Source organism: Mandrillus leucophaeus, unplaced genomic scaffold (assembly GCF_000951045.1).
Source record: "Mandrillus leucophaeus isolate KB7577 unplaced genomic scaffold, Mleu.le_1.0 Scaffold150, whole genome shotgun sequence".
NCBI lineage: Eukaryota > Metazoa > Chordata > Mammalia > Primates > Cercopithecidae > Mandrillus > Mandrillus leucophaeus.
In genome coordinates, this window is record NW_012101477.1 from 3,080,587 (window position 1) to 3,095,761 (window position 15,175).

The following is a 15,175-nucleotide window of genomic DNA, read 5'->3' on the forward strand; positions in this document are numbered from 1 at the left end:
ATCAACACACCCCAACACACAGACCAACACACACACACTAACACACACATATTCCAACACACACACCAACACACATACCAACACCCACACACCAACACACACACACATACACATACCAACACAGCCCTTCAGCAGGATCACTGCATCTCTCAGGCTGTCGTGGCAGCACAGAGATCCCAGTCAGACAGGGCCTGCAATGACCCATATGCCACTTACCGCTGAATTGAAGACCCCGAAGACATCCCTGACATCTCTGGCAGGTGTCTTGTGTTGTCTTCGCACTGAGCGAGCATAGATGTCCAGCCGGCGGCACACAGCGGCCACCTGGGTTTGTGTCAGGGTGGACAGGAGCTCCTTGTGATCACTGTCCAAGCCAAGGCCACCAAGGAGGCCCGACAGGCCTGTGTCCTGCAGCCACTGGGATTCAGCTTCCCCTTCTGCCAACGGAAGTAGAACCCAGATGAACACACACAGCTCTGCACTCAGCCACACATGGTAACCAAAGTTCTGCATAGAAGCACACACTCACCTGGACACAGGAGTTTCTGCATATCTGATCATGAGACCTATTAACACCAACCAGACTCTTTGGGGGAGAAGATCTAATGAGCCTTCTGAGAATTGGGGGCGGGGTAGGGGGTACTGATGGCATTAGTCAGTGTATGGATGTCAACCCATAACATAGCCATCCCTGGAAAACAGAGCTGGCTGAAGGGCCCTGCATGTTCTGATTTTGGACCCACTTCTCTCCAAAGTAATGAACCCACTTCTCCAAAATCTGGCAGAGACCACCACAGGGTCACACGGGGTCCCGTTGGGAAGTTGGTGCTGGGTGTTGATGTCCCTTTGGGAAGTCCTCCATATTCAAGACCTTATTTGTGTTGGAATTGTCCCCTCGGCTATGCTTCCTAAGGAAACTGTCATAGTCCCATAGCAAAACCATCAGTTGGAATGGGAGGGTGTGTTAAGACTTCAGGATCTCGGGTCCTACCTCCAGGGATTCTGCTCCAGGAGTTCAGGCCTCACGCCTGATAATCGGCACTTGGAATGTCTTCCTCAGATTATTCTAATGCAATAGGGTCTTCAGATCACACTTGAGAAACACTGGCCTTATGGGGGAAATGCACAAGAGCTCGTACTGGAAGTTGAACACATGTGCGAGAGGATTGGTAGGGTGTACAGTTGTACCCAGTGTTGACCAAGTTAGTCAACAAAGTAATAATTGTTTTTAAAACTCAAACAAAACTGCTTTTATGGCAGCCTGGGTTTTGCAAAAGGAATAATCCAAGTCTTCCCCCAACATTTTCCCTGCACTTGGGAACCAGAACAGATGCCTCCAGGGCAGCTGCAACGTTGTGGGTCCATTCCTGACTTGTGCTGGCTGGTGGAGGTACTGATTCTATCACAATACCAGACATTTTTTTGTTTGTACAGGATCCTTTCAATGAGCCACTGTGTCTTGAAATGTAGGCATTCACCTACCACCTTTATAATTTTCATCTCTATCTAATTATCCCTGTAAAATTCCTTACCAAATATATCCCCTTAATCTTGGGCTACATTTTTTACTTAAACAAATCTATTTTAAAAGGAAACAAGATCCCTACCATAAATGGAGCATCCAACATCACCTGCCATGAATAGACATTGATGGGAAAAATAAGTTATTAACAATCCCTCTGGTTCAAGTTGGTGTCTGAATAAAAAGAAAAGATGGCCGGGCACGGTGGCTCATGCCTGTAATCCCAGCACTTTGGAAGGCCAAGGTGGGCAGATCACCTGAGATCAGGAGTTCAAGACCAGCCTGGCCAACATGGCGAAACCCCATCTCTACTAAAAATACAAAAATTAGATGGGTGTGCTGGTAAATGCCAGTAGTCCCAATTACTTGGGAGGCTGAGGCAGGAGAATCGCTTAAACCCAGGAGGGAGGTGGAGGTTGCAGTGGGCCGAGATTGTACCACTGCACCCTAGCCTGGGAGACAGAGTGAAACTCTGTCTCAAAAATTAAATGAATAAAAAGAAAAGAAAGGAAACAAAACAAAACAAAACAAAAACAATCTTGGCTCGATGCCACTCAGGATCCCTCAGCCCTGTGAGTCTAAAACAGCTCCTGTGTTTGTTTAGTTGCTCAAAGTGGCTTCTCTCTGACCCTATCTGACTCCACTCCCTGTGTATTGTTGGAAATTAGATGCCAGAGAGGCCACATGGAGGACCTCTTATGCAGGGCATCTCCTGAAACCACTTCTAGTATAACCAGGGATTTTTTTACATTCACAGTTGGAGGCACTGCATGTGACTACTAGGCCCTTAAGAGGTCTGCATCACCGCATCGTCTGTTTTGCCAACCAGGGGCAAGCCCAGCTGAATTACATGCCAAACCAGGAAGGGTTCCATGTGGAGCCCTTTCATTCCCTCATCTGCTGAACAGGTAAGGATGGAGGATGGGAATGTGCTTGGCTCTTTTCCAGGCACTGTGGACACAGCAGTGAAAAGGGCCGATGATGTCCCTGGCCTCATGGAAGTTACATTCTAGTGGGGGTCACAGGCACATACACAGTGAAGTGCACTAGGTAAAGTCAGGCAGTGATCATCGCTGTAGCAACGAATAGAGCAGGGCAGGAGCTAGAGAGTGATGGGGCAGAGGTGCTACTTTATGTAGGGAAGCTGCTGAAGACCTCTCTGAGGAGGTAACGTTTGAGCCCAGTCCTGACTGGAGAGAACAAGCCGTGCAGATGCCTGGGGCAAGAGCATTTTAGGCCAAGGGATCAGTGAGGACAAAGGACTTGAGGCAGGAAAGTGCTTTTAGGGTCAAGGACCAGCAAGGAGGCCCGAGGACAGAAGTAGAGTGACAGCAAGTCAGGGTGGGAGAAGAAGAGCCAGGGAGGAGGCCCGAAGTCAATTATGTAAAGCCTGGTAAGTTATGATCTGGTGGCTTTATTACATGTCCCCAAATTCTTTGACTCTCACCCCATCAAGGGGTGGAGTCTAATTCCCCTCCTCTTGAACATAGCTGCATGCAGGATAACAGAATGCAGCAGAAGCAATGCTGTCTTTCTTCTAAAGCTGGGTCATAAGCAGCAAAACAGCTTCTACCCAGCTCTCTCTCTTGGTCTTGTGCTTGGAACCTAGCTGCCATGCTGTGAGGAAGCCCAGGCCACATGTGGAGCCCTCATGCAGATATTCCAGATGATAATCCCAGATGATACTCCCAGATGAGGCCCCCTGAAGGTCACATCCACCACCAGGCACATAGATGAGAAATCATTTGAGATGACTCCAGCCCCAGCCACCATTTGATTGTAACTGCATAAGAGGCTCTGAGCAAGAACTGCCTAGCTGAGCCCACTCAACCCCTCCAACAGTGAAGTATAATAATAGTCATAATAATTGATTATTGTTGCATTATGCTGCTGAGCTTGAGGTGGTTTGTTACATAGTAGTAGATAATAGGGACACATAATTGTCTATTACTCTGAGATAGATGGAGAGATATTTGAGGATTTTGAGCAGAGGGCTTAGAATTTCCCTAGAACATTAGCTCTGTAGATAGGAGACTGTTTTATATTCACTGTTGTATCCCCAGTGCCTAAACAGTGTCTGGCACATAATACGGACTCAAAAAATATTTCCTGAAGGACTCACTCTAAGGAGGGACATAATCTAATTAACTTTACTAAAACATCGTCTTGACTATGGCATGGAGAACAGACAGTAAGGAGCACGGGTGAAGCAGGGAGAGCAGTGAAGAGGATACTGCACCAGTCCAGGCAACAGAGAAAATGCTGTCATGTTCTGGTTCACATCTGGATCCTCTCACATTTCTCTGCCTGGAATCAAGCCCTCCCACCACCCCTACAGGCCCCCGCCGGGATCCCTCACCCTCTGGAAACTGGCCTTCATTCCCGCCACTGTCCTCTTCCCTCAGCTCATCTCTCTGTTGGATCCGTTCCACCTCCATCCAAAAGCCATCCATGCTGGAGCTCTCCGACGAGGACAGCCGGGAGTGGGAACAGCCGGCAGGGCGTGGTTGCAGGGGATTCTTCTGGGGAAGCTGATTCATTCGGCCTGAGGAGGGGCCAGAGCTGTAGCAAGTGGGGAAGGTGCAAGGAGGTCAGCAAGTCTCTGCTCATGATGGGGGTTGTGCTGGGGCTTGTGGCTCTCCAGAAATCAGCCTGGGGCCCCTGGGGGCTAAGCAAGCTTCCCAGGCACGTTTCTGAGGGTGATCTCAGCAAATCAACTGGTGACCCATCACCCCTGTGGGATCCTTGCAAACCAGCAGTGCTGCAGGGGACAGAGCAGGGCCAGACTGCTTTGCTTGCTTCCACCTTCTTGGTGAAGGCGAACCGTCTTGGACATACGTACGGTAAATGCAGCATTCCCGAGAGGGGATTAAACACCAAGACAGGCGAGGAAATGACAGGGCAGTGTCTCACGGATCTCACCGAATTTTTACCCAGAGAGTCTCCTATCTCCTTCCCTCACACCTCCTCCTTTGTGAGTCTGGCTGCCAAGCCCTGGTTTTCCTGTTTGTATCACAGGGCACCTCATCTCCTCCCCTCTCCCAGCCAGCTTTGAACAGAGCAAGTACCTGATCACAGAGGCACTATACATCACGGAGTTAGTCTCATTCTCTCAAGGTGTTCAACCAAGGGCAGAGGGGTCAGTATCAGGCACGTGAACTGGAAGCCGTGTGGGGCTGGAGGGACTGGAGTGGCCAGTCTTCCAAGAGAAGCTGAGAGGAGACCCTCTGCAGCCATGGAGGGATGTGGGGTAACCTAAGCTTGATTTTCCAGGTCCCACTTGCAGCTTCTCATGATCCAGGCTATGTGGTTTACCCTAGAGCCCCCATTCCCACATCCTTCCCTTTAATGCCCCTCTTCTTCCCAAGCTACGATCAATGAATTTCTGCTTCATGCAATCAACGAATCTCAGAGTAAGACAGTGCAAGTCTCCTGGTCCATATAAATGAAGTCCAGGACTTCAGATGAGCTTAGGGACAAAATGCCTCTGTTGCTGGCCCAAATCCTTGAGAAACGGTGGAGCTGGTCATAATGGCAAAAATACTACACTGGAGTCATCTAGACCCTGACACGGGCCAGCAAATAGACCATAAACTACCCCTGCCAGAAGAGAGGGAAGAAATCCATTTCCCCAGTTTCCTTAAGTGGGAAAAGTGTATATTCTGCAAGTTCTATAGATATTTAAGCTCCCATGTGGAAACAAACAAAAGGCAAAGAAAACCAATAAACATAGGTGGTTTGAACTGTCCTTTTAAAAAAACAAGACTCATTTGGATTAAAAAGGAAAAGTCATCCACATGCTGCTTTTTTTTTTTTTTTTTTTTTTGAGACAGAGTCTCGCTCTGTCGCCCAGGCTGGAGTGCAATGGCGCAATCTCGGCTCACTGCAAGCTCCGCCTCCCGGTTCAAGTGATTCTCCTGCCTCAGCCTCCTCACATGCTGCTTTTTTAAAAAATACATACATATATGCTTTTCTGGTTTTGTTTGTTTGTTTGTTTGTTTTTGTTTTTTGAGACAAGGTCTGGTTCTATGGCCCAGGCTGGAGTGCAGTGGCGTGATATGACTCATGGCAACCTCCGCCTCCCAGGCTCAAGCCATCCTCCTACCTCAAGACTCTTGAGTAGCTGGGACTACAGACACACACAACCATGCCTGGCTAATTTTTGCATTTTTTGTAGAGACAGGGTTTTTGCCATGTTACCCAGGCTGTTCTCGAACTCCTGGGCTCAAGCAATCCGCCTCCCTTGGCCTCCTAAAGTACTGGGATTACAGGAATGAGCCAGTGAGCCCGGCCTTAAAACAGATTTTTGTTAGCTATATTTTCCATTATAAAATCAATATGCAGTTATTGTAAAAATTCCCAGCAATGCAGAAGTGAGCAAAGTAGAAAATGAATCATTCTCCTGCGACTGCGACCACATTTTCCGTGCTAACACCTTGGTGTGCAGACATCTCATATTTCTCCCCTGGCATATTTAACCTAAAGGCAGGCACTCTCTTCTTCACTCAGGGGACATTGTTTTGGGCTCATGTCAGCCAAGACCCAGAACTCAAGTCCTCCACCAGCCCCACAACAGTCCCATGCATGCTAAGCATTTGATAGCTCTTTACTGAGGAGCTGGATGCTCACAGGCGGGTCCCCCACACAGCGCGTTTACTTGAAATACCCCCATCTCCTTTTGATGAAAGTTTGGGTTGTATCTATTCATCAATATCACAGACAATACCATCTGTTACCTTTGCTCCTTTGTACAGTAGAAGAGAATCCTAGAAGCAGAATTGCTGAATCAGAGGGTTTGTGAACTCTTGCCGCATGACCTCTAAAAAAGGACTATTTTATTGGATGTTTGTTTGTTTCGACTTTACGTCTGCTGCCTGCTTAGCCCCCTCTTGTGGGATCCCATCCCCTGGAGTCCCTGAAGGCGTATTTTGCCCTCAGCCTATGACTTCACTCACTGTTGTCCCGTCCGTTTCTGGAGGTGTAATCTAGGACCTAGGGCTGGCTCCATGGATGTGCGACCTGTGCAGTCACACAGGGCCCAGGTTCGGAAGCAGCCCACACTTGGTTCAGAGCTCTGCTGTCACCATCTCAAAATTCTTAACAATGTTTGAATGAGGGACCCATGTTCTTTCTGCCCATGGCCTGTCCTGCCAGGATTTTACCATAGACCCCGGCTTGTGGCTTCCTCCCAGGCAGCCTGCCCACACAGAGCTCAACTCCGAGTCCTAAACAATTCCATCCTGAAACAGACTCAAAATGTGGTAGAGCAAAGAAACCTCCAGTTGGCCAGAGCCTGAAGGAAGGGACATGGCGCAACCTCCTGGCAACAGCTCCAGCATTTGCACAGAGCAGAAGCTTCACTGGAGACCAAGTCCCAGTTAATTATAAAATTGGCTGTTCCGCTCTATTTATGCTTTTTGAGAAAACTACTAGTCAGTGCCTCCTGCGAATCTGTTTGGCACCCCATGCTGGGGGCACAGCTCCGTTTCCTTGGTTGCTTTGCGATTCACTTTGAAATTACCGACATCTGTGTGTTTTCGTGACAATTTGAAAACTGCAGCGACTAAACCCAAGCAAAATTGTCAACACTGTCACCATTTGATAGCTAAGCAGTGAGGGGGCAGCAATTATTTCTTTGGAAGAACATTCTGAGGAGGTCAGAGAGGGGCACAGGAAAGAACAGAAACAAAATGAAACACCCACAGTGCTAAAGGTGTCATTGTTCCAACATTGCATTCTGCAGCATGGCGGTGAGTGCACCTCTTCTAGGAAGAGAACGATAGGAAGAGAACACATCCACAAAAGGTGTTCAGAGCCTCACAAATACAGCTGATGCTTTGTTTTGTTTCCAGCGCTTCGTTGAGGTATAGCGCGTGCAGAAAAGTACGCAGGTCCTAAATATACAGCGCGGCCTCCAGTTGTAATTTGGTTTTTTAAACCTTTACCGAGTACTTACTACACACCCAGAGGCAAACATGTTCAAGCATCAGTTTATTTCTTTTTATTTGAAAAAGGTCTTGCTCTGTCTCAAGTGCAATGGCATGATCATAGCTCACTGCTGCCTCAAAGTCTTGGGCTCAAGCAATGCTCCCACCTCAGCCCCCCAAGTAGCTAGAATTACAGGCACATGCCACCATGCCTAGTTAATTTTTGATTTTCGGTAGAGACAAGGTCTTGCTATGCTGCTCAGGCTGCCCTCAAATGCCTTGACTCCAGTGATCCTCCCAAAGTGCTGGGAGTCCACATGTAAGCCATCAAGCCTGGCCAAGCCTCAGTTTAATACATCAGTCCCATGTGGGGGTGCTATTGTCTCCAAATTACCGACAAGGAAACAGACACAACAGGATTGGGGGACTCACCCAGACTTATCCCATTGGCAAGTGGCAAAACTCGGATTTGAACCCAGGTTGCAAGGCCCAGTGCCAGGGCACTTCACTGCCATACTAGATGATTTAGGGAGGCCCCAGGTGTAAATGAAATAATCTAAATGCATTTTTTCTTCCCCACTCTAGACACTGTGCCCCTCTCAGAGTTTCCTGTCTCATCAAATGGTTCCATCAAGCACTCTGAGAGCCACTCCTCACACCCTTTTTGGTGTCTCCACATTCCATGAACCTCTAATGAATTTTACCTTTCATACAACTCTTCTATCCACTAACTTCTGAACCACCACTCTGGCCCAAGCCACCATCACTTCTCGCCTGAACCACAGCCTCATCGCAGTCTTCCTATGTTTCTTCTATGTATCCTTCTCTGGTTCAGAAAGATCTTCCAAGCTCCCAGAACTGGCCTTTCACTGCATCTAGGAATCCTCATGGTATCCCAGGACACTGAGGATAAAATCCAAATGCCTTACAAAGGCATTGGGCTGACCTGCCTATGCTTCTAGCCTCGTCTCACATACCTCCTTCTTCCCTCTGCCTGGAATGTCCCTCCCTTGTCTGCTAACTACCCTTCAGGTCTCAGACTCAAAGTCTCTTCCTCAAACACAACTTTTCTCATCCCTAACCTGGATTAGGTCTCTGCTCTTTGCTTTTCTATAACACATCCATTTCTATTGGAACTATTTATTTCTTGGCTTCTCTATTCCCTGCTGTCTTCCCAGTGCCTAGAACACTGCCTGGAATATCGTAGTTGTAGCGGATACCATGTATGGCCCAACATTCTTTCACAGTTCTCCCATGGGGAGGTGGGGCCTGTGTCTCCTCCCCTTGAATCTGTCAGGCTGTGACAGCTTCAGCTAAGAGAACACAGCAGAGGTCAAGTGATGAGACTTCTCCGTCTGGTCATAGTGACCAAGCTGATCCCACCTGCCTCTCTCACTCTCTGCTTGCTCCTTGGAACGGGTTGCTACATTGAGAAGCTCAGGCCAAGTGCCAGGTCACATGCAGGTGCCCCAGTCGACAGCCTGAGCCGAACCTCACCCTTGAATTGTTTTAGTGTAGGTGTCAGGCACATGAGTAGAGAAACTTCCAGACAGATGACTCCAGTCCCCAGCAAGAAGTCACCCCCAGCCGTTCAGTCTTCCCAGGTGACACCCCAGACATCACGGAGCAGAGGGCAGGTACCCTTGCCCGCTCTGTCCCAATTCCTTACCCATCGAATCCCTGAGCAGAATAAAATGATGGTCGTTAGGTGCCACAAAGCAATAGATAAACTGATTTGTAAATTTAGAAGTCAAGAACTTTGGGTGCGGTGGTTCACGCCTGTAATCCCAGCACTTTGGGAGGCTGAGACGGGTGAATCACGAGGTCAGGAGTTCAAGACCAGCCTGGTCAACATGGTGAAACCCCATCTCTACTAAAAAATACAAAAAATTAGTGGGCGTGGTAGCGGGTGCCTGGAATCCCAGCTACTCAGGAGGCTGAGGCAGGAGAATTGCTTGAACCTGGGAGGCAGAGATTGCAGTGAACCGAGATCGCACCACTGCACTCCAGCTCAGGTGACAGTGTGAGACTCCGTCTCAGGAAAAAAAAAAAAAAAGTCAGAAATTTGGCTCTAGTGTCAAATGGGTCTGAATTTGAATCCTAGATTTGTTGTTTATTAGCAATGTCACCTTGGGGAGTCCCCAAACCTGGCTGGGCCTTAGCTTCCTCATTTTAATATGAAGCTAACAGACTACCTTGGGCAGTGTAGTGTAAGAGCCGATTCACTCATTCAGCAAATGTTTATTGAGCCCTTACTGTGGCCAGTTACTAGGAAGCGAATATATATAAGGTGCTTAGAACAGGAAGTCCTCAGTCAATGTAGTTTGATCAATATATGTTGCTTCTGGGCTCTTCCTATCTGAGATTCAGACAGGGCAAGTGATTCACCCAAGACTGCCCAGCCAGTGAGTGGCCTCTGGTTCCTGTCCTGCAGAGTGGTCAAGGGCTTACAAGCGCAGACCATGGAAGAAATATATTCCCGCAGAGAGTCAGAGGGCTGGAGCCCTCACAGTGGCTTGGAGCCTTCCTGAATGCAAAGCCCTTCTCTCCACACACACGAACTTTCCCCCCAGGTGGCCTGGAAGATGAGGCAGGGCCTAGAAGTCCTCGGCTCCCATCCAAGCTCCCCTGCTCATGCTCTGTGCAGCTGTGGGCATGTCCCTTTTCCTCTATGGACCTCAGCTTCCAAGTCTGTAAAATGGGAAGGCAGGGGTAGAGAAGGGGGCTTTGCAAGGTGATCTTAGCGAGATCCTTGCCCCTGAGGTCACAGCAGGCAGTGAGAATAATATGACAGTGGAGCAAAGGCCTTTCCCAAAGGGCAGGGCTGCAGAAACCCATGCAAGGCTGAGAGCCACAGAAGCGAGAGCCTGCTCAGCAAAGCCGAGAGCCTGCTCAGCGAAGCCGAGAGCCGGCATGACCGAGGGAGCAAGAATGTGGGCCATCGGGATGAGCCGGTGGAGGTGTGGCCGAGCCTCCCCTCCAGCAGCCAAACCAGGTCAGCTCAGCCTGGACCTGCTGGGGCAGGGAGCATGGCCTGGCTTCAGCAACCCAGCCGAGGGCTTCCCCCAAAAGTGGTGAATAGGGCTTTGGGGGCAGCCTTCAATTCCACTGAGAGAGCCTGCCCTTGACCTCGCCACCCTGGCTCTGACGAAATGCTGACAGCAGAGGGTGTGGCATTCCAGAGTTCAACAGGCTGAGTTCCGTCCCCACCTGACACCGAGGAATCTTGGGCGAGATGTTTCACCTGTCTTAGCCTCAGTTTCCTCTGCAAAGTGGGGGCCAGTCAGAGCTATCCTCACTGCGAGCATCACAGGAAATGTAAATGAGACGTCTGACAAAATATCTGGCCTATACTAGGTGCACAAGAAATGGGAATTGTTGTAATAATAATAGGTACTATTATCATTATTGGCAGCATCACCATTATCCTCATCATAAGTATTATAGGTTACAGTGAGCGAAGGAAAAGGCTTTAGTCACAAGCTCAGGTTCTGTGGCCATAGGGACAAGTGACTCCAACACATGCCCTGGAGTGAGCTGGCATTGACTATTCTAACCAACAGGCATTAACAGTGACCTGCTGCAAGGTACTACTCTGAACACTGCATTAAAGTTCCTCAGGCCAGGCGTGGTAGCTCACACCTGTAATCCCAGTGCTTTGGGAGGCCAAAGCGGGTGGATCATGAGGTCAGGAGTTCGAGACCAGCCTGGCCAACATGGTGAAACATGTTGTATAATATACAAATAATTAGCTGGGCGTGGTGGCAGGCACCTGTAATTCTGGCTACTCAGAAGACTGAGGCAGGAGAATCGCTTGAACCCAGGAGGTGAAGGTTGCAGTGAGCCAAGACTGTACCACTGCACTCCAGCCTGGGTAACAGCATGAGACTCCACCTCAAAATAAATACATACATACATACATACATACATACATACATACAAACTTCCTCAAGCTCAGTACTAACAGCATGTCAGCAGGATGATTATTTGCTGTGAAGGAGGGCTGTCCTGTGTATTGTAGTAAGTTTAGCAGCATCCCTGACCTCTACCCACTAGATGCCAAAGCATCCCTCTCAGTTTTAACAATGACACATGTCTCCAGACCTTGCCATATGTTCCCTGGGGAACACCATCATTCTGGCTGAGAAACACTGCTTAGCATGGATTAACTCATTTACTCTTCACAACTTATTATTATCCCATTTTACAGATGGGAAAACAGAGGCACAGTGATTAAGTGCCTTCTGTAAGGTTACCTGACTAGTAAACGGCAGAACTGGATTTGACCCCAGGAAGTCTGGCTCTGTAGTCCATGTTCTCAAACACTGTTTAATAAACCGCTTGTACAACAGTCTTTCCTCAATTGTGAATGTTTTCTTTTCTTTCATTGGCCGGATGCAGCCTGTGGTTGGTGAGGGAATACCACTAGCCCAGATGTAGCCCCAATTCTGCCTCTGATCAGCTGGGTTCTTATCCCTATCACCTGAGCCACAAAGTTGCTGGACTCTTTTGAACACGTCCCTTGTGCCATAATTATTTTTGGGTAATGATATGTTGTGGAGCGATGAATTTAGATTGTCCCCAGTGGGGCGGGCTGGAGGAGCAACAGATAGCCGCTGTTGGGCAGTGCCAAGCTTTACTTTGCTGAGCAGGGAATCTGAGGGAAGGTGACAAGTTGGGGGTGAAGGGAAAGGAGGGAGAGAGGTGGGTGAGAGAGCTAGCCGCCATCAGGGAATGGGGCTGTGTGGGATGCCTTGTGCCTTTGGCTCTGGGCAAACCCAGGCATGCAATCAAAGCATCCCTCTCAGTTTTAACAATGACACATGTCTCCAGACCTTGCCAAATGTTCCCTGGGAACCATCATTCTGGCTGAGAAACACTGCTTAGCATGGATTAACTCATTTACTCTTCACAACTTATTATTATCCCATTTTACAGATGGGAAAACAGAGGCACAGTGATTAAGTGCCTTCTGTAAGGTTACCAGTGAGCTGGCATTGACTATTCTAACCAACAGGCATTAACAGTGACCTGCTGCAAGGTACTACTCTGAACACTGCATTAAAGTTCCTCAGGCCAGGCGTGGTAGCTCACACCTGTAATCCCAATGCTTTGGGAGGCCAAAGCGGGTGGATCATGAGGTCAGGAGTTCGAGACCAGCCTGGCCAATATGGTGAAACATGTTGTATAATATACAAATAATTAGCTGGGCGTGGTGGCAGGCACCTGTAATTCTGGCTACTCAGAAGACTGAGGCAGGAGAATCGCTTGAACCCAGGAGGCGAAGGTTGCAGTGAGCCAAGACTGTACCACTGCACTCCAGCCTGGGTAACAGCATGAGACTCCACCTCAAAATAAATACATACATACATACATACATACATACATACATACAAACTTCCTCAAGCTCAGTACTAACAGCATGTCAGCAGGATGATTATTTGCTGTGAAGGAGGGCTGTCCTGTGTATTGTAGTAAGTTTAGCAGCATCCCTGACCTCTACCCACTAGATGCCAAAGCATCCCTCTCAGTTTTAACAATGACACATGTCTCCAGACCTTGCCATATGTTCCCTGGGGAACACCATCATTCTGGCTGAGAAACACTGCTTAGCATGGATTAACTCATTTACTCTTCACAACTTATTATTATCCCATTTTACAGATGGGAAAACAGAGGCACAGTGATTAAGTGCCTTCTGTAAGGTTACCTGACTAGTAAACGGCAGAACTGGATTTGACCCCAGGAAGTCTGGCTCTGTAGTCCATGTTCTCAAACACTGTTTAATAAACCGCTTGTACAACAGTCTTTCCTCAATTGTGAATGTTTTCTTTTCTTTCATTGGCCGGATGCAGCCTGTGGTTGGTGAGGGAATACCACTAGCCCAGATGTAGCCCCAGTTCTGCCTCTGATCAGCTGGGTTCTTATCCCTATCACCTGAGCCACAAAGTTGCTGGACTCTTTTGAACACGTCCCTTGTGCCATAATTATTTTTGGGTAATGATATGTTGTGGAGCGATGAATTTAGATTGTCCCCAGTGGGGCGGGCTGGAGGAGCAACAGATAGCCGCTGTTGGGCAGTGCCAAGCTTTACTTTGCTGAGCAGGGAATCTGAGGGAAGGTGACAAGTTGGGGGTGAAGGGAAAGGAGGGAGAGAGGTGGGTGAGAGAGCTAGCCGCCATCAGGGAATGGGGCTGTGTGGGATGCCTTGTGCCTTTGGCTCTGGGCAAACCCAGGCATGCAATGTGCCTAGGTGGTGGGGTGGCCCTCTCACACTTCTATCAACACCATGAGAAGAGCCGTCCCTGGACAACTGCTGCCTGGGTCCCAGAATGAACACATGTGGCGCAGACCACAGCCCAGTAAGCAGGGAGGAGTAAGTTCAACTGGACCCATGGCTAGAAATGGAGCTGCCCAGCAGAGCCTAGGGTAGAGCAGCTAATCCCCAGCCACCTTCAGACACAGCGGTGGGAGTATATGATCATCGCCTCGGGAAATGATCCCCGCTGGGTTTGGGGATCATTTGTCACACAGTGATAGCTGACAGGGACAGCACGCTATTGCACAACCCCAGCAGCTCTGCGGTGAGCCCACTCTGCCACTCAAACACATTCCCGGGTACCAGGTGCACATGCCACTGGCTGTGTGCATGCTCCATGTTCCACCCTATCTCCAACCCCCAGATAAAGTGACTCACCCGGTTCTGAATCAGGAATCAATGAAGGATAGGAATTGGGCCTCTTAGAGCAGAAATTGAAAGGCAATCTTGGGGAAAACGGTGGCCACACGCCACCTCCGGGATGCTGAGGGGCCGGAGGAGACCGTGAGGCCCGAGCCGGCTGCTCACGCTGCCATGGACATGGCCGAGGTCGAGTTCCTGGCCGAGAAGGACCTGGTTACCATTATCCCCAACTTCAATCTGGACAAGATCTACCTCACTGGGGTGGGTACCTGGGGCCTTTTAACCGTGGTTTACCAGTGGAAGTGCCCCCGTGGCTGGCAATTAACCTGAAGCAAAGACAGAAATGTTGACTGCTCCCTCCGGAGTGGATGGACATAGGAAAAGTTGGAGAAGATGAGGAATCATGAACGAAAGGAAGAAACTTTCACCCCAGTGCCTGGCCCTTACTACATGGAACTTACCAAGCTCCTGTTAAATCATGCTTCAGACAACATCCCAAAGGCAGATGAAATCTGGACCCTGGTCAAGGACATGTGGGACACTCGTATAGCCAAACTCCGAGTGTCTGCTGACAGCTTTGTGAGACAACAGGAGGCACATGCCAAGCTGGATCACTTGACCTTGATGGAGATCAACACCAGCAGGACTGTCCTCACACAAGTGCTCAGCCACATGTACAAACTCCGCACAAACCTCCAACCTTCGGAGAGTACTCAGTCTCAGGACTTCTAGAGAAAGGCCTGGTACAGGCCGCTTGCTGGGGGATGTGAGTGCTCAGGACAGGGTGAGGTACTCATGGTTCTGGAGCTCTAGAAGCACTTTCTAATGCATGAAAACCGTGTGATGGTGCAAGGAATGGATTCGTGACATTGTTGGAGAAGCAACAAGTTTGTGATTAGTCCTTAAAACTTAGCTCCCTGGGATGTTCTTCAATTCCACATCTGTTTCTAGAAATCAGCCTTCTCCGCCCCACCTCCGCACTTTTGAGAAAGAAAAAAGCTTTAGGCAAATAAGTTATCGCCCCTAGCAGAGCCACTTGGGTCT

General features: G+C 49.0%; 1 protein-coding gene and 1 pseudogene across 2 annotated transcripts in view; one reads left to right on the plus strand and one right to left on the minus strand.

The window, feature by feature from the left end:
* Positions 1–15,175, minus strand: part of ARHGAP40 (Rho GTPase activating protein 40) — a 54,384-nt gene that overhangs the window by 26,773 nt on the left and 12,436 nt on the right. Inside the window, exons 2-3 of the mRNA XM_011974973.1 lie at positions 3,882–4,084; positions 217–434 (exon numbers count right to left, since the gene is read on the minus strand). Of these exons, the coding sequence (XP_011830363.1) occupies positions 217–434; positions 3,882–4,084 (421 nt within the window). The remainder of the gene's footprint in view (positions 1–216; positions 435–3,881; positions 4,085–15,175) is intronic.
* Positions 14,225–15,169, plus strand: LOC105535779 (annotated as a pseudogene). The gene has a single exon (XR_001005498.1). The product of XR_001005498.1 is annotated as a DNA replication complex GINS protein PSF2 pseudogene (transcript).